At 38.3% G+C, this 26,139-nt stretch overlaps 1 protein-coding gene across 15 annotated transcripts in view; it reads left to right on the top strand.

Moving 5' to 3' along the window:
• The window catches only part of PPHLN1 (periphilin 1), a 124,123-nt gene that overhangs the window by 38,271 nt on the left and 59,713 nt on the right, over positions 1-26,139 (top strand). For 8 of the 15 annotated variants that reach the window (XM_055358057.2, XM_063694053.1, XM_063694052.1 and 5 more), the window contains 3 exons: positions 10,482-10,693; positions 20,555-20,611; positions 23,136-23,215. In XM_055358057.2, coding sequence (XP_055214032.1) covers positions 10,482-10,693; positions 20,555-20,611; positions 23,136-23,215 — 349 coding nt within the window. The remainder of the gene's footprint in view (positions 1-10,481; positions 10,694-20,554; positions 20,612-23,135; positions 23,216-26,139) is intronic. The other 7 variants (XM_031001137.3, XM_063694056.1, XM_063694055.1 and 4 more) reach the window with 1 other exon arrangement.

Raw genomic sequence — 26,139 nt, 5'->3', positions numbered from 1 at the left:
GTGGCTCACACCTGTAATCCCAGCACTTTGGGAGGCTGAAGTGGGAGGATAGCTTCAGCCCAGAAGTTCGAGACCAGCCTGGGCAACATAAGGCGACCCCATTTCTACAAAAAAAATTAAAAAATAAGTTGGATGTGGTGGCATGCGCTTGGTACCTTTGGAAGCTGATGTGGGAGAATTGCTTGAGCCTGGGAGGTTGAGGCTGCAGTGAGCTGTGATCACACCATTGCACTCCACCCTGGGTGACAGAGTGAGACTCTGTCTCAAAAAATTTTTAAAAAGGCCAGGCAGGTGGCTTATGCTTGTAATCTAAGCACTTTGGGAGCCCGAGGTGGGTGGATCACCTGAGGTCAGGAGTTTGAGACCAGCCTGGCCAACATGGGGAAACCCCATCTCTACTAAAAGTACAAAAATTATCTGGGTATGGTGGCATGCTCCTGTAATCCCAGCTGCTCAGAAGGCTGAGGCACGAAAATCACTTGGACCTGGGAGGCGGAGGTTGCTGGCGGAGGTGTGCTGTTGCACTCCAGTGTGGGCGACAGAGGGAGACTCCGCCTTAAAAAAACAAAGTTCTAGTTGGAAGATCTCTTAGTCCATATCTTATGCCTGGAATACTTTTGTTTGTTCTACTTTTCCTAGAATGCTTTTAACTGTAAACATGTGATTTTGTGGAAACAGCCTTGAACTTGACCACCAAACTTCTAATCTGAACTCAAGCAGGCAGACAGGTGTTTGATTTTTTGATAGGATAGAAGAGGTGATATGGAAAATTCCTCAGCTTAAGTCGCAGTGCCTGTGGTTTTCCGTTTCCACATTTAAAATAAAAGATATTTGAGGTTGTACTTCACTTATTCTTAAGCTTGCCTTGCTAATTACCAGGCTGCTTTCTCAAAATAATTCTTGAAATTGTAATTCTTTTTGGAAGTCCCTATTGACTAGAAAGGAAGTAGCCAATATTTTATGTGAATATTTGTGTATATTTGGATGTGGGAAGGAGAGAAAAATGAGGTTCAGAATAAGAAGTAAATGCTTTCCATCTCCCCATTCTTCCCTTCCCTTGTATCCCTTTCTCCCACTTTGTCGAATTTTACTCATAACCGGTGAACATATGTCTGCTGACACTGAGGGTTCTATCACCGCTTACCTGGTTTGACTGATGTGAGGGGCTGGAATTACCTTGGGGATTTGTATTAACAGGAGAATCTGAGCTTCAAAAATCTGCTTTTCAAATAAGCATCTAAAGTAATCTGCAATCACAGATGGTTCAAGGACCATATTTTGAGAGACAGTGCCTTATGGGGTGTTAGTTCTTCCCTTCCTCAATTCTCCTGATGACTTTGCGTCTTTTATATGCCACCCAGTATAGCTGAAGTGTTTGCGATATAGCCAAAGACACTGTCCTAACTCTCAGGCTGTGTACTCTTTGATAATAAAAAGCATCAGTTTCGTCAGATGTGTTTTTTGGAGGCCTCATAATCCTGGTTGTATTGTTATTTATATTTCTTCAAAGTCCCTTTTTGATTCGTCGTATAGTTCATTGTATTGAATGCATTGTATCATATATGTTGATACCTTCATTTCCAACATAGCTAGAAACCTATAGTTTTGAAAGCTTTTGTTGTAAGTTTTCTCTCCATGGTAAATGGACCTTTGTCTTACTTGCAGTTTTTACCTGGTGATTTATGGAACAGTATTAAAAATATGTCCAGACTTTAATATACTGTTTCTCTATTTAGCATGCTTCAGGGTTATGGATAAAACAACAAAAAAAATTCTGAAAATCGAGATGATACTTGCACAAAGAAAATTATACTAGTTGATACTGAGTGGTTTTTACAGCTAACCGCTAGTACTGGACACTTTTTTTTTTTTTTTTTTTTTTGAGACAGAGTCTCACTCTGTCGCCCAGGCTGGAGTGCAGTGGTGCGATCTCGGCTCACGGCAGCTTTCGCCTCCCAGGTTCAAGTGATTCTCCTGCCTCAGCCTCCTGAGTAGTTGGGATTACAGGCGTACACCACCATGCCTGGCTAATTTTTGTATTTTTAGTAGAGACGGGGTTTCACCATGTTGGCCAGGCTAGTCTGGAACTCCTGAACTCAGGTGATCTGCCCTCCTCTGCTCCCAAAGTGCTGGGATTACAGGTGTGAGCCTGCACCTGGCCTTTCTTGTTTGTTTTTGTTTTTGTTTTTTTGAGACAGGGTTTCCCTGTCCCTGTGTTGCCCAGGCTGGTCTCTAACTCCTAGGCTCAAGCAATTTGCCTGCCTCAGCCTCCCAAAGTGCTGGAATCACAGGCCTGAGCCACCGTGCCCCAGTGAGTTGGCATTTTAAACACAGGTTTTAGAACTTTCCTGGAGGCTGAGTGAATATTTTTAAAGATTAAGTGTCTACTTAAGCTTTATCACGAATAATATGCAACACTTGGGTTTGGCTAGAAATCACTAGGGATTTAATGGTCCTAAAAAGGGAAATACTACTCTGGCCCATAAATCAGGGTTAAACTTCTAGGGTCCACACAGAGATAAAATATTAGATAGGACTGCAAATATGACTGTCAGAACGCCTTTCTTATCTTCATGAACAAGTTTTTTTTCTCTCTCTGTACACAGCCATACATTCATGTCTGTAAATACCTGGCTTTTTTAGGCTCAGTTTCACAAAATGTTGCAGAATGCTTTTAATTCTTTCTCATTCTTCTCATCACAATTAACTGTTGAACATAGTTTGCACTAGGTTTCAAATGTCAACCATGAGAGTTTCTATCTCTGAGGGAAAAAAGGAGAGATTATAAAAGAATTCCACTAATCCATAAATGAGAAGGGTATCTTGATGTTTATTACTGTTTAATTTTCCTTCCAACACTAACAGAGGTACATATACAGCTACTATGAATAATGGTGAGTACTCTGTGAATACTCTTAGGTACTAGTGCACATGATGTTAGTTTTACAAAACAGTTGAGTCCTATTTCTGTTAAATTTTTATCCCCTAGTATAAAAACACAATTTATGATAAGTCAGGTAAAAATGAAAAATCAAAGTCTTAGTTTCTTTTTTTTTTAAATTAAGACACCATGGAAAGGTCAAACTAAGCAACCTTATGTCTTACCTTATATCTAAACAAAACCCTTTCCTAGATCTAATTCTTTGGCACAGTAACTGGTTAGAGGAGATCATTTGCCTATTTAATAGAGAAAACATTTTAACTTTGTTATCTTAAATATTAATATTTAGTGAGGTGATATTTTTCGTCTATCTTCCATTGAATTATCTTCGTATCGTTTGTTTTTTATTAGTGTGTTCATCTTATTCTTAGTGGTTTTGCTAGCATTCATTAAAAGATTAAAAGTAAATCATTATTATTATTAAGTTTTTGAAACAGAGTCTCGCTCTATTCCTCCAGGCTGGAGTACAGTGGCGCGATCTTGGCTCACTGTAACCTCCGCCTCCTGGATTCAAGCGATTCTTCTGCCTCAGCCTCCCGAGCAGCTGGGACTACAGGTGTGCACCACCACGCCCGGCTAATTTTTGTATTTTTAATAGACACAGTGTTTCACCATGTTGGCCAGGCTGGTATCGAACTCCTTGAACTCAAGTGATCCATCCCGTCTCGGCCTCCCAAAGTGGTAGGATTACATGTGTGAGCCACTGTGCCCAGCCAAAAATAAATTATTAAATATTAATATTTAAGACTTGCATTGATGTTGAAATTTTCTCTTTTAATTGGAAATGTACTTTAAATCTAAATCTAATTTTCACCTTAGAGGCCTTTCTGTATATAGTTTATACTTGGTATTTTGATACAAAGTGGCTCTTCCTACATACTTACAAATTTTTTTTTTCTTACAGTTGTTTTGGGTGGGTGGGGGGGTCTTTTACTTCTGTCTTTTCCATCCAAACATTTAGCTTTTCAATTCACCTGAATTTATCATGATATGCATTATAATAAGAATTGATTGCAGTCCTCCCCAAATTGTCTCAGTTATATAAAATATTTTAAAGCTTGAGAGTCCATGTATTCATGTAAGGTTAAACGTGAGATAACTGATGATGAAAATACTAAAACCTGAAATTGTAATATAGATACCATTCATGTCAGAATTGCTGTGTCTGGAGAGGTTAGGAAAATGAAGCTCAGAGAGGTTAATTATAATAAGGTCAAAAGGCCATATATAAGTAGATGAATTAATTGTTGAATCTGTATCTGCCATTAAGGAGTAATCTGAGATGTGGAGCTCTAAGTAAATGTGTTTCTCAAAGTTATTTACTCACAGAACCCCCTTTTATGTTTTGTAGTAGAATGGGAAATACTAATATTTTGTGGATTAGTGTTCTATGCAACATATTTTAAGAAAGGCTTTTTGTCAGGTCTCTGGTAGAGAACAAAATATGAACCAGCCAAAACATTTCTATCATTATTTAATTTTTCTTTCCAAAATACAATTAAACTTTTAAAGCACAAAAATTTTAAGATATTGGCAAAAGATGGGGTGAAAAAGTCCGTATCTTTCTTGATATTCTGTGGGAAATATGAAGCTGTAGGTAGCCTCTTTCTTCTTTAATAAATTGTGCTTGAAAACTTTCAGGAAGTGCATAATTATTTAGATTAGAGGTTGACAAATTACAACCCATAGGCCAAATCTGGTCAGCTGTCTGTTTTTGTAAATAAAATTATATTGGAACACAGCCACGCCTATTTTTTATATGTTATCAGTGGCTGCTGTTGTGTGTCAGAGGAATGTTGAGAAGATGTGATGGAGACCATATAGCCACAGTGCCTAAAATATTATTTGGCTTTTGAAAGAGCAAACATTTTCTGACCCCCCTAGTTTAGTGAGCTGCATTTTTGCCTACTTTACTTCATATGTTTTATCTGCATAAAGACTCTTTTACTGAAGTTCTCGGCATTTCATCCTCTGTAAAGTAAGTTCCCTGGGAAGTCAAGCTGAAGTCTTTTTCTAGAAGCTTTATTATGGCTTGGTTTTAAACTCTTAGAGACATGCAAGATTCCATAGTTTTGCTTTCCTGAATGACATACAACTATCAGGCACTTGTATTGGCATGTCTGGCTCTTTCTTGCTGCAAACCTTTTACTGGTTTAATGGAAGTAATACCAGGGTATAGGGTAAATAGACATAGCTAACATCTTTTGAGTGCTATATGCCAGGTTCTGTTCTAAATTTTTAACATATATTATTTTGTTTATTCCTCACATCAACTCTGTGAAGTAGGTATTATTATTATCCCCACTTTATAGTTGAGGGAACTAAAGCGTAGGGAGATTAAATAACTTGGTCAGGGTCATCCAGTTGTTAAGGAATGGAATGAGATTTGAAACTTTTCCCCCAACTTACTTGCCACCTAATTCCTTGATTCTTGAGATGAGTTCGGGCATATTTCTTCCTCCTCATTACTTTCTCCAAGCCTCTGTTTCCACGTCATCTTTGAACGTCCTCATTTACACCACCCTGTCTTACTGTATTCTCTGATGAATTTCCAGGAGACCATTCCTTCTTCCTTGATGATTACAATTTCCGACTCACAATCTTCTCTATCCAATCTGCCTCTGTATCCTGATTTAATGCCATGTTTAACTCAAGTTGTTTCTTGTATTTTTCAACTTTATATATCCACAGGCATGGCCAGGCCTTACTTTCATCACTGGGAATTGTTTTGCCTTTATCATGAACTCTGAATTTCTGCTTTCTGACTTCTGAACGGTTCACTTACATACAGCCCTTACATGCTAGTGAGCTTCTTTAATTCAGTCCTTTTTAACGTTTCGTGTGCATAGGAATCACCTGGAAAGCCTTATGCAGAATCCTGAGTCACACCCTTAGCAATTCTAATTCAGCTGGTGAGGGTTGATGCCCATGAATTTGCATTTCTATCACCTTTCCTGCAAATGCTGAGGCAGGTAGGTCTATGGACGTACATTTTGAGAAGGATTGCTCTAATTAATACTTTGCCCCAGAGGGTCAGTAAAACTTTCTAATTTGCATAAAGCCTCCATTCACATTCTTTCTTTACTTTTTTGATGACTTCTGTAATTACTGAGACAAAGGCCTTTTGATGAGAACTCTGTTGTATTTTATTTTCTTGAAATAAGAGTTTTTCTATTTATTCTTTTCATATTCTTCTCTTCTACTTAGTCCCTTTGTCTCACTTTCTCCAGTTGACTTTTGGCTCCTTCTTTACCATTAACATTTTTGTGTCTTGCGTTATCAGTTTCCCCTTTTATAGTGAATTGGCTTTTTTTCTATCAGCCTTCAGTAGTGGTCAAATAAGCCCCTTTCCTCAAAATACCATTCCTTCCCATCTTCCCTCCTTCAGCCTGTTTTGGAAGAAAAGTTACGGCTTTTAACTTCTTTTCACTAGCTATATCTTAATTTCTTGCAATCTGCTTTGGTTTCCAGAATTTTACTGGACTCTTGGACTGACAGATCAAATGACTTCTAGGTGTTTTTTGTTTTGTTTTGAGACAGGGTCTCAGTCTGTTGCCTAGGCTGGAGTGCAATCTCTGCCTCCTGGATTCAAGCAATTCTCCTGACTTAGCCTCCCGAGTAGCTGGAACTACAGACACACACCACCACACCCAGCTAATTTTTGTATTTTTAATAGAGATGGGGTTTCACCATGTTGGCCAGGCCTGTCTGGAACTCCTGCCCTCAAGTGATCCGCCCTGCCTCGGCCTCCCAAAGTGCTGGGATTACAGGCGTGAGCCACCTCGCCCGGCCTGGTGTTATTTTTATTTTTTTTATTTTTTGAGACAGAGTCTTGCTCTGTCACATACACTGGAGTGCAGTGGCATGATCATGGCTCACGGCAGCCTCTCCTGTGAGGCTCAAGTGATCCTCCTGCCTCAGCCCCCTGAATAGCTGGGAGTACCAGTGGGTGCCACCTCACTCAGCTATTATTTAATTTTTTGTAGAGACAGGCTTATCTATGTTGCCCATGCTGGTCTTACACTCCTGGGCTCAAGCAGTCTTCCCACCTCTGCCTCCCAAAGTTCTGGGATTGTAAGCATGAGCCACTGCACCCGGCCGACTCCTAGGTCTTAAATGCATAGTCTTCCTGAGACTTGCAGTGTTTGATACTATCATTTCTCTTTTTAAAAGTTTTCTACCTTTGCTTTTTACTCACTGCTTTTTTAAGGTCTTACTGTTATAACTACTTCAGTTCTTGTTCACATAGTACTTTAATCTGTTACTGCTTTTTCTAAAGTTTGTGATGCTTTTCCCACCATCTAAATCTATGCTGTCCAGTATGGGAGCTACTAACCGCGTGTACCTTTTGAGCACTTGAAATATCGTCAGGTTAGACTGAAATATTCTGCAAGCATAAATTGCACACTGGATTTTTAATATTTAGGTTGAAAAAGAGAATGTAAAATAGTTTACCAAATTTTTTTAATGCCAATTACATGTTGGTAATACTTTGGATATATTGGGTTAAGTAAAATAAAATGCTAAAATTAATTTGACCTGTTTCTCTTTACTTTAGATATGACTACTTCTTCTGTGGCTTGGCTTTATTTCTGTTAGATAATATTAATCTAAATCTCATCTTTCCTTAAGACCTGGATCAGTTTTCCATCTATTTACAAAGTTACCTTTGTAACTTTGTACCAGCTTTCTTAAACATTTGGTCCTCACCCCCTCTCACCCTACTCCCCCTTCCCAATATACTTAGCTTCTTCAAAGCAAGAGTAATTCCCTATAGTGCTGTTCATATAGTAGACACTATATACATTATATAATACTGACACATATCTGAAAAAATGGCTAATATTACCACTTTATCAAAAAGGATACTTATGAAAATTGAGGCCTGTTTTGATGTTTTTGCTTAAATTGGTGGGGAGCAGAAGAAGGATTGATGTGAAGGGGAGAAGAGACATTATTCTACTCTGAGCTATTAACATTTGACACTTGACATCCCCCAAGTGTATCCTGCCACCTTAGGCCACTGATAGCTCTGTACTGCTGTGATTTTACTGCCATCTGGTGTCAGATTAGGAAACTGTAGTTCAGCATTTTGTCTCTTCAATAGAGGAAGGTAGGCAATCTTTCCTCTCTATCCTGTAAGCAAGTTACCAATAAGAGCTCATATAATTTCAATGTAGGAAACCTTTATTTTCCTTGTTGGAACACTCTTTCCTTGGCTTCCATGATAAATGCATTCTCCTTTCTAATGTTTCTCTATTCTCCCATTCTTCGACAGCCCATTTCTCTCTTCATGGTAGAGTTTTTTAGCCCCACGTTCTAGGCCTGCTGTTCTTTTTTTCCTTTGCTTTCCTCTATACCAGGCTTTAAGTACTGCCTATTTACAGACAAATTTATATTGATAGCCAAAAATTTCCTCTGAGTTTGAGACTAGTATCTTTAGTTGCTTACCTAGATATTACACAAACATCTTAAATATAACATGCTCCCATCAAAATGTGGACCTCTCACCTGCATCCTCATTTCTTAAATTTATTTTTCTCATTTCATTAATCTATCATGCCAAAATTATGGGAATCAGCTTGGCATCCCGTCTTTCACACTTTATTAGTAAAACGTTAACTACATCCCATTAAGTCTAGAGGGTATATTCTTGTATATGTAAAATTTGTGACCCCTCACCTGCTCCTGTCCCATCTAAGATACCACTGTCTCTTGCCTGGACTAAGTTAGGTTCCTCGTTAGTCTCTCTACATCCATTCTTGACTGCATTCACATGTTTTATGTATATTTGTCTAATGTCAGCCTCTCCTATTAAACCGAGAGTTCTGTGATGGCAGGGACTGTGTACATTTGGCTCACCATTGGGTCCCAGCACCTCACACAATTTCTAAAACCTGTTTATTTAATACCCATATCACCACTCTGGCTAACCAGTGCTGTTGGTATGACCCTTGTAGTTTTAGTGACTAAACTAGTGCTAGAATTCCTTAATGCTCTATTTCATTATTAGTGTTCTATACCAGTTCATTTACCATAAATGAATTTAAGCTATTTTCTTCTTTTTCCCAGGGAAACTTACTTGTGTCTGAAGGGACAATATATTTGGGGTATTAATCAGCTAGTGTTCAAATGAACTTTAGGACAGCAGCCTGTTTATATCCTATGGACTGCCAATCAAGATGCTGAAATGATTTTCCAAGCACTTGAAATTGTATGCTATTGGTATGTCTCTTAGCACTCTTCTGTCTGAAACTTAGTATTCTTTAATGTTGCAGTACGTTTGTTAAATCATGGATTAAAACCTGTTTGACTCTTAAGTGTTCTTTTATTAGAGGCTTAGTTGATGATGGTTTCATTTAGTAATTTTGATTTGGTTTGACATTTTAAAATGGTTTTGCTTTATAAGGTTTTACTACTAGGGCTTACTTGGTGCTTTGAGTTGATGGTATTTCTCAATAAAGAAATTTAATTTATAAAAGTAGAGGTGATTTATAAAAAGTAGTTATTTAGAGATGGGCAACAATCTATGTACTGAGGATGCAAACTCAGCAAGAATTTAATAGGTATATAGCAGGGTTTCTCAGTGTTGGCATTACTCACATTTTGGACTGAAGAGTTTTTTGGTGTGTAGTGTTGGGGGGCATGTCCTGGGCACTGTAGGAAATTAGCAGCATTCCTGGTCCCTACCCATTAGTGGTACTCTCCTCCCCGGTTATGATAATCAAAAATACCTCTAGACAATGCCACATTGTCCTGGGGGTGGGTGGGCAAATTGCATATCCCTTGAAAACCAGTAGTTTCTATACTTAGAAGGGGATAACTGGCCATGAAATGTCTTACTTGGGAAATCTTTGGCATTTCTAAGTGTTTTTGAGAATGTGGTAGCTGTGTGGTGTATTGTTAATGGCAAAGAGAAATGGAAACTATATGACAGTATGTTTTTTACATTTTAGAATTTGTGCTTGCCTAAAATAAAATAACTTTTGCATTAGCCACCTGGTTCTGTTCCAAACTGAAAAAGGGTACATTCTAAATCATATTTCACTGATACTGTTTCATTTTGTTAGCTGACTTCAACAGTTAGGTAGTGATAGAAAAAGAGAACCAAGAGTACAATTTTTTTTTTCTTTTTTTTTTGAGACAGTCTGGCTCTGTCGCCCAGGCTGGAGTACAGTGGCGCGATCTGGGCTCACTGCAAGCTCCGCCTCCCAGGTTTACGCTGTTCTCCTGCCTCAGCCTCCCAAGAAGCTGGGGACTACAGGCACCTGCCACCACGCCCAGCTAATTTTTTTTTTTTTTTTTTTTGTATTTTTAGTAGAGACGGGGTTTCCCCGTGTTAGCCAGGATGGTCTCCATCTCCTGACCTCGTGATCCGCCCGTCTCAGCCTCCCAAAGTGCTGGGATTACAGGCGTGAGCCACCGCGCCCGGCCCCAAGAGTACAATTTAAAGGGTAGCTTATAATCAGAGCTTTTGCCATTGTGCTTGTATATAGAGGATAAAGTATAATTAACTTATTTTATGTTTTTTTTTTCAAAGGGACATGAGAGATGGCTTTAGAAGAAAAAGTTTCTACTCTTCCCATTATGCGAGAGAGCGGTCTCCTCATAAAAGGGACAATACTTTTTTCAGAGAATCACCTGTTGGCCGAAAGGATTCTCCACACAGCAGATCTGGTTCCAGTGTCAGTAGCAGAAGCTACTCTCCAGAAAGGAGCAAATCATACTCTTTCCATCAGTCTCAACATAGAAGTATGTATTTTAAGACTTTATTTTTTTCTCTCACAGTCTCCTCTGATGAGAATGTACTGGGTCAGATTTCCTTCTAGGTGTAAGAGATTTATTTTTTAAACTTTTATTTTGAAAAATTTCAAACTTACAGAAAAGATGATAGAATAGTATAACAAACACCATACACACACATTTTTTTCAAACTATTTGAAGTGGCATTCTGCATGACACTTACCTTTAATTTCTTCAGCATGTAAAAGGTTTTTTTTTTGTTTTTTTTTTTTTTTTCTTCAGAGTCTCGCTCTGTCTCCCAGGCTGGAGTGTAGTGGCACGATCTTGTTTCACTGCAGTCTCCGCCTCCCGGATTCAAGTGATTCTCCTGCCCCAGCATCCTGAGTAGCTGGGAATACAGGTGTGCGCCACCATGCCCGGCTAATTTTTGTGTTTTTAGTAGAGACGGGGTTTCACCATGTTGGTCAGGCTGGTCTCAAACTCCTGATCTCGTGATCTGCCCACCTCTGCCTCCCAAAGTGGTGGGATTACAGGTGTAAGCCACTGCTCCTGGCCAGCCTTGTAAAATTTAGAGTGAAAACCTCTCTTACTCTTTTCCAACCCCCAATTTTATTTTATTTTTATTTTTATTTTATTTTATTTTTATGTTTACTTTGGCATGCCTGAACCTACATGACATTCTGTACAATCTTAGCATGTCATGCTGGCTGAGTTGCTTAGTATGTGTTTGAATAATGACACAACTACTTTTCTAGAGAAAGCATTCTTATCTTTCTAGACTCTGCAGCCTGCAGTAGAGCTCGTTCACAAAACAGTTCCTTGTGCCTTCTATGTGCAAGGCACTGTGTTAGTATTATACAATGATGTCCCTGTCACTAGGGAACTAGAATATATGTTTATATTTCTCACCAGCTAATACCAACTTTATCAATATGTTTATATATAACTTTGATACAATAATTGATATGTCATAAATGAGTTGACATGAGCATGTCAAGGTGAGAAAAATTAATTCACACTCTGAGGATGTAAGAATATGTCATAAAGGAGATGACATTGGGCTCAGCCTTATTTCAGATTTCTACAAGTGAAGAATTGTCTTCTAGTTAGAAGGAATTATGAGCCAAGGTGCAGAAATCAGAAAAGTCCAGGATATTTCCTTTTCAATGTCCTTCTCATTAACTGTCTTTTTTTCAAATAATAAGTAATTTAACAGCCTTTGCCTCTTACATGATGAAAGTGATGGAAAACCATTTGGAGTCATCAGATTGTCTTCCCTTGAAGCTGTTGCAAGATTCTTGAGTTTAGCAAACATTTATTGTCTACTCTTTGCAGAGATAGATAGAGTGGGGCTTCCCAAAAAACATATTTTTGGATACAGGTATATTAATGATGATGCAGGAGATAAGAAGGTTATTTTAAGGATTTAAAACAAACACAGGCTGGGCACAGCAGCTCATGCCTGTAATCCTTGCACTTTGGGAAGCCAAGGTGGAAAGATTACTCGAGCCCAGGAGTTTGAGACCAGCCTGGGCAAACATAGTGAGACCCCTGTCTCTCAAAAAAGAATTTAAAAATTAGCTGGGTATGGTGATGTATGCATGTATTTTCAGCTACTCAGAAGGCTGAGGTAGGATTGCTTGAGCCCAGGAGGTTGAACCTGCAGTAAACTGTGATCATGCCACTGCACTCTAACCTGGGCAGCAGAGCGAGACTATGTCTCTAAAAATAAGTAAATAAATAAGTAAATAAATAAGCCACTTCCATATATATATATGATTGTCCAAAATGTGCTTGGGACAGTTCTGGGTAACTGAAAGTTTTATTGTGGAGATTAATGTTAACAAGTATACAGGTATTTTTTCTTTTGCTTCTATATACCCCATCCCTACCACAAAAAAAAAAACCTTAAGAAGATAAACAATCTGTAAGCCAAGCTTGTCCAACCCCCCGTCCTGCAGGCCGCGTGCAGCCCAGGATGGGTTTGGATGCAACCTGACACAAGTTTGTAAACTTTCTTAAAACATGAGGCTTTTTTGCGATTTTTTTTTTAAGCTTACCAGCGATTGTTACTGTTTGTGTCTTTAATGTGTGGCCCAAGATGATTCTTCTTCTAGCACGCCCCAGGGAAGCCAAAAGATTGGACACCCCTACTCTAAGCTCTAATGAATGCTCACATGCACAGACATATCCAAAATTAGCCAGATACCATCTAAGACCCTTAAAATTTTCTTTTCTTTTCTTTTTTTTTTTTTTTTTTTTGTCTGAGACGGAGTCTTGCTCTGTCACCCAGGCTGGAGTGCAGTGGTGTGATCTCAACTCACTGCAACCTCCACCTCCCAGGTCAAGCAATTTTCCTGCCTCAGTCTCCTGAGTAGTTGGGATTACAAGTGTGCACCACCACGCCCAGGTAATTTTGTATTTTAGTAGAGACAGGGTTGCACCATGTTGGCCAAGCTGATCTCGAGTTCCTGACTTCAAGTGATCCACCTGCCTCAGGCTCCCAAAGTGCTGGGATTACAGGCATGAGCCACTGTGCCCTGCCCTTACGACCTGTTTTTGGGATGTGTATGACTTAAATCCATATCCAATAATGATTTTCATTAAAGAAGAAGAAAGTATCTTTGGAAACTGATTATGAAAACTTTTTAACAAAGCATGAGTAAAAGAAGCTTGAGATTCTTACTTGACAGCTTGTAATGAAGTTATTAAAGATAGTTATTAGTGAATTAGTCTTATTTTTAATCCTCAAAAACAGAAATTTTGGGGGCGAGCATCTTCTCTCTGTTGACCTGCTTTTGGCCTCTTAATGGCCAAAACTCTAAGATCTTGAGATGAAATGTGGTTGAGCCGTAACGTGATGCTCCTGTCTTAGGATCTCCAATATCCTTCACTCATCCTTTGAGAGCTCATACCTTTAATATTTGGGGTAATTTAAAGATAAAGTTGGTAGACTAAAATATGGGGTAAATTGAATGAAACAGAGCATATGACTTTGTTAATGCCTGCATCTAGCTATCTATCTATCTTTCTCTTTCTTTCTTTCTTTCTTTCTTTCTTTCTTTCTTTCTTTCTTTCTTTCTTTCTTTCTTTCAAGTTATTTAGCTTTGAAAGTAAAGTTCTTTGATCAAGAAAAAGTTTGTTCTGGGAAAACTCCATTTTCAAGTATTCCTTAACTACTTGGGCTGAACTATGAAAATTTTTTCTATTTTCACTTCCTGTTTTCAGAATAGTTACATAAGATAATCTTGCAAAAAAGTTAATGGAGGTCATATTTTAAACAATAAATGGGAAAAGTAATTATTTTACCTATTTCAGATACCAGTTTTTGCTTTAAATCTAAATGTCACAAATATTGCAGCACCTGGCTTTTTTTCAAAAGAGGACTGAGACACGGGGTTCTGCACTTATCAGTCACTTAAGCTGGGATAATTAGCCACGTGTTAAAATTAAGTTTTCTAGTATAAATTGAAATTTTGACAAAGACGTAAAATATTATTATAAGTATAAATAACAGGTTAAAATAATTATACCCTCATTTAAAAAAATTAATTTTTTCCTTTTTGTTCATACTTTTAGATTAATTTTTCCTATTTTAATGATCATTATTGGTTTGGCTATAGTGATTTTACTACATTTTAAAATTCAACTGTTTATTTCCCATTTTGTGCTCACATACATACACACACATTTAATTAAATCTCTTCTAAGCCTTTTGAGTTAATCTTATGGAACTTTGTACTACTTCAAATTAATTATCCTTCTACATCCAACTTGTTTTCATCCTGTACTTTACTTGCAAGAATATTCTTACTATAACTTAGTTGGGCTGACCTGGATATGCAATATTATTTTTAGTTCCTTTTTGTTGTCCATGTTCACGTGCTAGCAGTGCAGATTGTCCCAGTTAACCTCATTTCCTTTCTCCCTGTGTATTATGATACTTTCCTAGGTAAAATTGTTTTTTTTATATTTACCTTGTATATTTTTCACTTGAAGTTTATTTTTATTATAATTAATCTAAATATCTCCACATTTGTCAATTCTAATACTTATTTTCTTTTTTTCCCTCTTTGAAATGATCCCATGTTTTCCTATCTTACCCTTTTGTCATTTGCCTTTTATTTAAGCTATAACATTAAAAGTGATGAAAAAAATCACTAAGTTCAGTCTCCCACACCCATTTTTTGTTAAACTGTTAGTATTTCTTGTGATAAATTTACTAAATCACAATCCAGTCCTTTTATGTAGCTCATTCTTTATAAAAGAATTAAAATCTTCTTCAGTAACATCTACTTAATACTAGTTATTCTTCTTAGAGCCATATATAAAGATATTTCTTCCTTTTATGTTGTAACCTGTTAAATATTGTAGGAGTACTATCATATTCTTCATGTTTTTTTTTCCAGGTTTAAATATATTTGGTTTATTTTGCTGTTCCTTTTATTTGTCATGGTTTCCAGACCTTTTGCTTTCCTATTTTTCCTTCTGTTTCTTGTGATTTGTAACACCAGAAGTGAATTTTTATTTTAGCAACCACATTTCATTACTGGATTGTAGGCAACTGAAGCCTAAGCTATTTTCACATATAATACCATTAAACAAAATGCCTCTTAGGCTGTACTTTTTCAGGTGCAATTGTATGTGTGTAATTAATGCATTGAAAAAAAAAAAACTAGAAATGCTACATTTTATCTAATTAACTTTGGCTTATTCTGTTTTATAGAATTCTCAAAATCTCATTTAGTGATTCTGTATATTAGCACCTGATAAGAACAGCTTGTATTATCTGCAAATTAAGTATGCTGGATGTGTTTTGTATCAGTTGTTAATAATTTATGTTGAGGAGCATAAGGCCAACTGTGGAAACCTCTAGAAATCTGTTAACTTGAACCTTTTATCAGCATTGTTTGTTGCTATTCAACAATTATGATCCTTCATCTTTACTATTATCTTATTTTCATATCTACTTGAGAATCTCAAGGAAGACTCTGTCAGGTGTTTCTTGAAACTCTTAAGTTATAAAACATTTCTTCTATCAAAACAGTGACATAAAGATTATCTTGCTTTGTTGTTGTAAATCCCCGGTGGCTCCTAGAGATGAAACTACCTCTCTGTTAATTCATTCTAAACATTTGCTAGGGATTAATCCCAAATTTACCAGAGATGCTTACGTATTTAGGTTCTGTGACATTTTGGTTGAATTTTAAAATACTTTTACTTTGCAAGATTTGCAAGTTTATTGTTTATTTTGTTTGTTTGGCCTTTGTTTTTTCTGTAGCTCTAACTTTGGGCCTAGCTTCCCTTATTTTTCTTATGTCAACAGCCATTATTAAGAATAGAAGGTATTTTTAAAAAAATACTATTAGTCATTAGTGTTTAATTCTTTCAAAAAATACATCTAAGAGAACTGAAAGTGTACAGTAATTAAAAGTACTGTTTTGAGACAAGTATATTTGGAAGATAGAGTCCATTTTTGAATGTCAATCTAATAGAAAAAGACATATGTCTTAAGAGCAGTTGGCTATGAATAAAATTTGAAGTCTCCATGAATTTTTTGATTATAGTTGAAATTCTTTTTTTAAAAAAACTATTCTAGACTTATTAGTAATGTAGCCGAAATTCTGATAAAATCTTGAAATTTAGTTCTGCTTTTAGGTGAAGGCTTTTCTATGCAGATTTGAAGAGGTAATAGGAATATAGAAATAAGGTTTTATCATCAGATCATGTATATTAGGCAACAGGAAGAGAGGATAAAGTCATTCTCTTAGCAGCAAAATATCCTAGCATTTCTTGGTTTGAAGGCCACTATGCTGTGTTCAATACTTACATCTCTTAATCAACAAACATATATTGAACATAAATTGTTTGCCAAGCAAGACAGATTCAATCTCTGCCTTCTGAGTTTATGATCTAGTCAGGAAGACAAACAAGTAATTAAATAGGAATAAACATTTTAGGTGACATCTGAAGGGTTAGTAGAAGGTGAAGGATGCTAGTGGAGAAGGTTTATGGGGATGAGTTACATCATATGGAGTCCCTAAAGTATAATTTAATAGTTCCCTGAAACATTTTAGGCCATCACTTGATCTAGACTATTAATGCACTGTTGAATTAGATTCTATAACATATTCTTCTTGCTTGAGGATCCATTGTTTACTCACAAGAGAGCTTTGGCTATGAGTTTTCTAGCTAAATCCTAGGATTATAGCTATAGCTTTTCTGGCATCTTAATGATCAAGGTTCTAAAACAGAAATCAGTTAATGCCATATGCATAGGCATTTTATTATATCCCTGTTTTAGGACTTAGTATATTCTGTCAGTAGCAAATGTTCATAATGTGTGCAGATGATGTTTTCCTCATATGTTTAAAAATGAGCTCACGTGGTTTTTAGCTGATGTGTTAAAGGAGAACTCTACTCAGAAGTGTGCTTCCAAGTATTCAGTCAGTTGGCCTTTGCTTTAACTTGTTGCAACTCTGACCTCCCCAAAAGTTGGATCTTGAGGGAAGCAGAGGTGATGCAATGCTTTCTCTGCCCCTCTACCTGTTTCTTTTCTCTCATTTTTTGGTGTCTTTAACATGAGAACATTTTTCTTGTGTCTCTCCATTTTCTAATTCATATGTTCTTGAGTAAATCAGTAGATCTCTGAGAAACATGTTCTTCCTAACCAGGAGTCCCAAATTCCCACATCTTCATCCATGATCCAGTAAAAAATTTTCTTATCATCTGTGTAGCCACATTTTCATTTATTTATATCTTAATTTATCTTCATATCTTCAGCTGTTGAAGAAGAGATGAAAGTACTATCTGTGTTGGTGAAGTTTGTTTCTTGATGAGACTTGCACTCAGATATACCTGTTTGCCAAGCACTGCGCTAAGAATCTGATAGTTTGCAAGACATAGCCCCTAACTTTATCATCTCTTATGATTATGCTGTTTTTTTCCCCTGCAGTGTCCTTTTTTTCGTACCTGGGTTATCAGTGATGAATAGCACTTGATGTAGGATTGGATAAATTTGGTTAGATTTATCATTTCTTTTAGCAGGAAAACACAGCAGCAAGAAAGTGTATTTCTAAAAGATCCTGTTAGATTGCATTCAGCCATTGCATTCAAGGAGTCACCAAATACTTTGAAACTCTTGCAGAACTTCCTGAGTGTGTTGTGTAATGTTAAGCTGCTTCTCCAGCTTTTGATTTTACCTCAATAGGAAAAACATTATATGGAACCAGTATTTGAAATTCTTTTTTATTTCCTTTTTTTCCATTTATTCTTTCACTCATCAATATATAGACAGGGATTTTGATTTCTGTACTGCCACTTTCAGAAATTTTTTTCTGGTTTCTTTCCTCCGTCCTAATGTGGAACTCATTTTCTTTTGCAAGTCACAACAAAGGCAGGAATGTTTTCAACCTTTTTACCTTGCTCTCAAGCAGGGAGGTAGTGTCTGCTTACAAAGATCATGTGTGAGATGAATTTGAGGTAATGGCTAAATAGCTAATGAGTAGCAGCCTGTTAGTTAGAAGGTAGAACAATGAGTGAAAGAGGCAGATTTTAGAGACTTTTATATTCATTGTATTTGTTGGAGCCAAATAAAAATAGAAAAAAAGATTAAGGTTAGTAGCAACACTCACATTTAAGGAACAATAACCAACAAAAACGAAAGAGGAAGGGGTAGCTATGAAGATGTAAGGGCGCAAACAGAAGTACAAAGATACGAAAAACAAATAGCAAAATATTAAGAAAAACTTGTTTATAAATCATTAAAGTGCTATAGTAGAGGATAAGAAGAATGAGACCTTTTAGTTTTACACGAGCACATCAGTGGAAACTTTGGGATGAAGAGTTTTAAGTACAGTGGTGGTGTTTCTATTATCTCTTGTTGTGTTACAAAAAACAAAAACAAAAACAAAAAAAAACCAAATAAACCCCCAAACTTAGAGAGTTCAAACAATAACTACTTACTTGTTCATGACTGCAATTTAGCTGGGTAGTTTTACTAGTCTATTAGAAGATTGTTAAATAGTCCAAGCCTACCTAAGACAATACTAATGGGAATCTGTAATTATATGTGGTAATGCCTACAGTGTCTCTGAAGTTTGGAATCAAAATCAAACACATCCACAGCGGTGTGTTGGTAAACTGATGCTCCAAGGTTAAAAAGATAAGATTTGTAGCATTTGCTGATATCTGTGGAGTGTAGATTCTCATCATAATTCAGCTACCAACATGGAGTAACTGAACACAAAGTTTCAAAGGGATGCATGCAATTCACTCTCAGGAGCTAATATGAATTGGCCTAAGGCTCCAGTAGCTTTCTCTGAAATATCACCATTATCTCTTGATTCAAGAAAGAATTTGAGGCAGCTTAATGAAATAAACACTTAATAAAATAGGATTAAATAAGTGGAGGAGGAATTTATGTAAAAGGAAAGTAAGAATAGGAAAGTAAAAGTAAGAATAAAGTTGGTAGTACATGAAATAAATGCCCATCATAAGGCTCTGAACAGTTGCTATAGGTGAACTAAGGGTTTGGCCAAAACAAAGCTAAAAGAATCAAGAATAAAGTTAGTAGTGCATGAAATGATTGTCCGTCATGAGGCTGTCAGCAATTGCTGTAGGTGAACTAAGGGTTTGGCTGGTCGTGGTGGCTCACGCCTGTAATCCCAGCACTTTGGGAGACTGAGGCGGGTGGATCACGAGGTTAGGAGTTCAAGACCAGGCTGGCCAAGATGGTGAAACCTCGTCTCTACTAAAAAATACAAAAAAATATTAGCCAGGTGTGGTGGCAGGTGCCTGTAATCTTAGCTACTTGGGAGGCTGAGCCAGGAGAATTGCTTGAACCCGGGGGGCGGAGGTTGTACTGAACTGAGATCACGCCACTGCACTCCAGCCTGGGCAACAGAGTGAGACTGTGTCTCAAAAAAAAAAAAAAAAAAAAGCAAGAATCAAGAATAGTGTTGACAGTGTACCTCACATAAAAACAAATCAGCTTATCAGGAGAAACAAAACTTGCTGGATGCCAGAGAAAGATCAGTGAATAATGAGAAAAGGATACTGCGTCCTCAACATTATTGCAAAAGTAAGATGGCAATATTTTCATGATGTTTCTTGAAACATTTTAAGGCAAGATGCTGATAGTGCCAAAACAATTCAGAAAAAAATGTTATTTTCTCAGAAAAAAGAAAAAGTAAAATTGGCAACTTGGGATCTGTAGTAGAAGGATTTGAAGTCATTGTTATGGAGTTTGTATCTTACTGGAAAAATACCTGGGAGCCCTGACTGCTAGTATATTTAGGCTGTTTAGAAAGATGATTCCATCCATGTCATTAAGAGTTTGCAGACAAGGAAGCTAACAAAATATATCAAGATTCTAAGTGTGGGATAATTAGGGGCTCAACCAGTGTCCTTTTTTAACTGGTAGGGGTGATCCATCTTTCATTTTTGACTGTGTATGCAGGTGTACTCCTTTCTCAGGCCTTCCAGTGTCAGCTTTATGGATGGAGAGAATTCGACTAGGTACTTTCAGTGATGAATAAGATGTGATCTTTGTCTTCAACTTTCAATGTCTTGTCTTGCTATGAACCTTTTCTCATTCCTTTCTGCCCTTGTTATCCTTGACTGGTCTTATCCTGACAGTTCCCATTGGCTTCTTGCCTTAAATGGAGATTTTTCTCTCCCATTATTTATTCCCCTTCACTGGTGATTGCTCAGGCAGCCCAACTTGAAAGTAGGGTAGGAAAGAGTTTAGGGTCACCAGAAAATGCTCAGAAGCCCCTGTTCTCATCACTCCTACTTCTGAGTTCTTCTCTTGTTCCTCTTGGGCACAGAGGTGCTGCTGTTAATTCCTCCCTGCCCACCTTTCCATAGAGTCCGTGCGTCCTGGTGCCTCCTACAAACGGCAGAATGAAGGAAATCCTGAAAGAGGTGAGTTTTGAGCTAGACTCTGATTTGGGATTGTGAAGGGGTGGGAGACTTGAACTGATAGCGGTTATGGAAAGGGAGAAAGTGTATAACTGCTCCATTAGTCTATTGTGAGAACCAGAGTTAACAGTAGACCTAGGTACTAGGATTTGGGGGGCATTTGTGGGCTGGTATCTGGGCTAGCCATTCCTGGATGGGAATAGCCACTAGGATTTGGGGGGCATTTGTGGGCTGGTATCTGGGCTAGCCATTCCTGGATGGGAATAGCCACTCCATAGGAGGCTGAGATCTATAGAATAGACAGGCCATTGGAAGATAGGACCTGACAACAATAGGATCAAGCGATTTCTGTTTACTCTTTTTGTGCTCTTTCTTTTGCCATTTGTATCATTGTTTTCTTTATCCTTTGCTGCTTGCTTTCTGCTCCCATTGTTGCAACAGGGATATATGAATATATGTGGGTATATGATAAACCTCCTGCACCACCCTTCAGTGTTCCTTTGCTTTTGCACATGAAATTGGTTGATAACGACTTAAATTAGCCTTTGGGCAGCTAAAATCAGGAAAGGTCTAAGACTATACTTCGGGATGATATGTTTGTAAAGGAAACACTAAGCAAAAGATCAACAGCTGCTTGTGACAGGTTTTTTTTCCCTCTGTGTCTAGCTGATAAGTGCTAAAGAATTGAGCCTGTAATTATGCCTTTAATAAGCATAATGTGCTATGCTGATTGGTCCAGTGCCTTGTCTCCTTTGAAGGGATTGCTTATCTGAATAGGATTGGGAGGTCATTGCATCTTAGGTATAGAAAAGTGAGGTTCATCTTTTTATCTGATTTTCGAGTGCCTACCCTTTTCTTGAAGGACTTGAGCTAAGTAGGCCACGGATATTTGGAAATGAATAAGCTATAGCACTTGTTCTTCTGGGAGCTTTTGGTGTAATGGGATACACTGACACTATCACACTACGATGTGAAATTTGCCACATGCAATGGAAATACAATAAGGAATGACTTAAGTAAATCATGTTCTTGGCCATTTGGGATACAGCGGTGGTTCTTTTGAGTTTTAAGGTCTACAAGAACTTTTAAAGTTGCTTAGGGTGAAAGCCTCTTGTAGTACCACAAGTTAAAAGACTCTAGGGCTGTATTGTTCTAAAGCTGTTGGAGCTTAAAAATTGGAATACTCAGCCTAGGGCAGGAGTCCTCAACCTCTGCACAATTGACATGTAAGGCCAGTTAATTCTTTGTTGTTGGGGTGTCCCCCATAGCAGGATATTTGCCAGCATCCCTGTTTTCTACTAAATATATGCCAGTAGCCCTCTCCCACTTGTGACAGTCAAAAATATCTGCACATACTACCAAATGTCTGTGGAGGGGAGGTGCAAAATTGTCCTCAGTTAAGAACTACTGGGCTAGAGAAAGTGTTTTGGGTCTGTAGGACATTAGAAAGGTGTTATTCATCACTTTCCTAGGTGGTTGGAAGTCTTTGATCCTCCAGGACCTTATTTATCTATCTTGGCTGTGGCAGGAAGAGCTTAAGAGGCTTTTTGACTGAAGCTGGCTTTGCCTCAGTTTCAAAGTCATTTTATCTCTGCTTTTGCTCTTGACTGCTTTGCTGTTAATCCACTGTCCAGTCTCGACCAGCTTCTGTGTGACTCCAAATTTTATGCCACTTTCTCTTCTCATGTTATTAATTTTGTTAGTTTTTCTAGCAACAAAGGGCAGAGGATTATATATTTGGCACATATAGACAATTTAATGAAATGTTTTTCTGTAACAGCTCACTGTTATTAATTTTTAAGAGTATATTTAACTAAACCTATCTTTTAGGGGAGTTATTGAACCTGCTAAAGTACTATTGTTTAAATGTATTTTCTGGCTCAAGTTTCTATAAAAAATAATATACATACAGCACTATGTGAGTAAAGTGACTAAAGGTAAAGATTAGTGACTTTATCTCATACAGGTTTATTTTTAACCATTTAACAAATATTTGGGCATTCATTAATGCCAGGCACTGATTAGTGCTCTGAATTATAGCTTTCTAACTTTATGTTTAAAACTGTCTAAACATTTCAGGAATATCTGCTAAAGTTCCTATGTAGATCCTCTTGAGCTACCCCTAGATTAACTAGTTCTCCTCGGTATCTATATAATAACTACCTTTGTATTTTTATTGTGATATATCAAAAATTAGCATTTAGGAGCATGGAAGAAGTAGCATTCATGGTTTTAAAATATGTTTTGCCTTTCTTGAAGTCTCTGTGGCTCCATGTTTACTTACTAGCAGTGCTGTGGCCTAGACTGGCTTCTATGATATCCTTTGGTTCCAGGTTATTTCAGATTGTTGATGGTGCTTAGCCTCTGAGAGGTAGTTTTAGATATTAACCTATTTAATGTAATAATGTAATGAAAAGTTTTAGTACTAAAATAAGTGTATGACCCCCTCATTAATTCCATTACAAAATTACTTTATCAAAAACAAATTAGCTAGAAAAAAAATTACATCTTATGTTTTCTTACATAGATAAAGAGAGGCCTGTCCAGTCTTTGAAAACATCAAGAGATACTTCACCCTCAAGTGGTTCAGCAGTTTCTTCATCAAAGGTTTGTTATATTTCTAAAATCAGTTTAAAGAAGAATTACAAATTGAGATGGACTGACTAGTACAGATGCTTTTATTCTTTACTGTTATGCCAAGGGAGCTAATTTGCTGCATTTAAAAACTTAAATTTTTGGCTAGGTGTGGTGGCTCATGCCTGTAATCCCAGGACTTTGAGAGACTGAGATTGTAGGGAAAAGAAAGAGAGATCAGACTATTACTGTGTCTTTGTAGAAAGGGAAGACATAAGAAACTCCATTTTGACCTGTACCCTGAACAAGTGCTTTGCCCTGAGATGCTGTTGATCTGTAACTTTGCCCCAACCTTGAGCTCACAAAAACATGTGTTGTATGGAATCAAGGTTTAAGGGATCTAGGGCTGTGCAGGATGTGCCTTGTTAACAAAATGTTTACAAGCAGTATGGTTGGTAAAAGTCATCGCCATTCTCTAGTCTCGATAAACCAGGGGCACAATGCACTGCGGAAAGCCGCAGGGACCTCTGCCCTGGAAAGCCAGGTATTGTCCAAGGTTTCTCCCCATGTGATAGTCTGAAATATGGCCTTGTGGGATGAGAAAGACCTGACCGTCCCCCAGCCCAACACCCGTAAAGGGTCTGTGCTGAAGTGGATTATTAAAAGAGGAAAGCCTCTTGCAGTTGAGATAGTGGAAGGCCACTGTCTCCTGCCTGCCCCTGGGAACTGAATGTCTTGGTATAAAACCTGATTGTACATTTGTTCAGTTCTGAGATAGGAGAAAAACCACCCTATGGCGGGAGGAGAGACATGTTGGCGGCAATGCTGCTTTGTTATTCTTTACTCCACTGAGATGTTTGGGTGGAGAGAAACATAAATCTGGCCTACTTGCACATCCAGGCGTAGTACCTCCCCTTGAACTTAATTGTGACACAGATTCCTTTGCTCACATGTTTTCTTACTGACCTTCTCCCTATTATCACCCTGCTCTCCTACTGCATTCCTCTTGCTGAGATAGTGAAAATAATAATAAAAACTGAGGGAACTCAGAGACCGGTGCTGGTGCAGGTCCTTAGTACGGTGAGCGTCGGTCCCCTGGGCCCACTTTTCTTTCTCTATACTTTGTCTCTGTGTCTTATTTCTTTTCTCAGTCTCTCATCCCACCTGACAAGATATACCCACAGGTGTGGAGGGGCAGGCCACCCCTTCATGAGATGGGAGAATTGCTTGAGGCCAGGAGTTCACAACTAGCCTTGGTAACATAGCAAGACTTTATTTTAAAAATTAAAAATTAGCCAGATGTGGTGGCATGCACCTGTAGTCCTAGCTATTCAGGAGGCTGAGGTGAGAGGATCACTTGAGCCCAGGAGGTTGAGCCAGCAGTGAGCTATGATTGCACCACTGCACTCTAGCCTGGGCGACAGAGCAAGATGCTGTCTCTGAAAAATAAAAACAGGCTGGGCACGGTGGCTCACGCCTGCAATCCCAGCACTTTGGGAGGCTGAGGCAGGTGGATCACGAGGTCAGGAGGTCGAGACCATCCTGACTAACACAGTGAAGCCCTGTCTCTACTAAAAATACAAAGAATTGGCTGGGTGTGGTGGCTTATGTCTGTAATCCTAGCACTTTGGGAGGCCGAGGCAGGCGGATCGTGAGGTCAAGAGATCGAGACCATCCTGGCCGACGTGGTGAAACCGCGTCTCTACTAAAAATACAAAAAAATTAGCTGGCCGTGGTGGCAGGCGCCTGTAGTCCCAGCTACGTAGGAGGCTGAGGCAGGAGAATGGCTTGAACTTAGGAGGCGGAACTTGCAGTGAGCCGAGATCACGCCACTGCACTCCAGCCTGGTAACAGAGTGAGACTCCGTCTCAAAACAAAAACAAACAAACAAAAAAAACAAAGAATTAGCCGGGTGTGGTGACACATGCCTGTAGTCCCAGGTACTTGGGAGGCCAAGGCAGGAGAATTGCTTGAATCCGGGAGGCGGGGGTTGCAGTGAGCTGAGATCACGCCACTGCACTCCAGCCTAGGCGACAGAGCGAAACTGTCTCAAAAAAACAAAAAACAAAACCCCTTACATTTTAAATAACCACAGCTTGAAAATAGCAACCCGAGTTTGCTATTTTCTATGAGGAAAAATGGGCAGTTTTCTCACTGAATTTTTAACACAGTCTATGCCAAATTTAGTACTTATTGCTGCAACCCATATTCTCATCTTGACCATAAGCAGGTTGGATGGGTTATATCTGGTGGATTGTGCTTTTATTTGGGGAGTTGGGAGTGTAGGCAGATACCTAACATGTATGGTGTATTTTTTCTTTTATTCATACAGAAATCTTATGTTAGTAGGTACATATCTCTATTCTATAGTAGAGTGAGGGCTCAGGAGTTATTAATTTCTTTTTTTTTTTTTTATTGATCATTCTTGGGTGTTTCTCACAGAGGGGGATTTGGCAGGGTCATAGGACAATAGTGGAGGGAAGGTCAGCAGATAAACAAGTGAACAAAGGTCTCTGGTTTTCCTAGGCAGAGGACCCTGCGGCCTTCTGCAGTGTTTGTGTCCCTGGGTACTTGAGATTAGGGGGTGGTGATGACTCTTAACGAGCTTGCTGCCTTCAAGCATCTGTTTAACAAAGCACATCTTGCACTGCCCTTAATCCATTTAACCCTGAGTGGACACAGCACATGTTTCAGAGAGCACAGGGTTAGGGGTAAGGTCATAGATCAACAGGATCCCAAGGCAGAAGAATTTTTCTTAGTACAGAACAAAATGAAAAGTCTCCCATGTCTACTTCTTTCTACACAGACACAGCAACCATCCGATTTCTCAATCTTTTCCCCACCTTTCCCCCTTTTCTATTCCACAAAACCACCATTGTCATCATGGCCCGTTCTCAATGAGCTGTTGGGTACACCTCCCAGACAGGGTGGTGGCCGGGCAGAGGGGCTCCTCACTT

Source organism: Gorilla gorilla, chromosome 10 (genome assembly GCF_029281585.2).
Source record: "Gorilla gorilla gorilla isolate KB3781 chromosome 10, NHGRI_mGorGor1-v2.1_pri, whole genome shotgun sequence".
Taxonomy (NCBI): Eukaryota; Metazoa; Chordata; class Mammalia; order Primates; family Hominidae; genus Gorilla; species Gorilla gorilla.
Note: the sequence above shows the minus strand (reverse complement) of the source record. Positions and strands in the feature narration are given on the sequence as shown.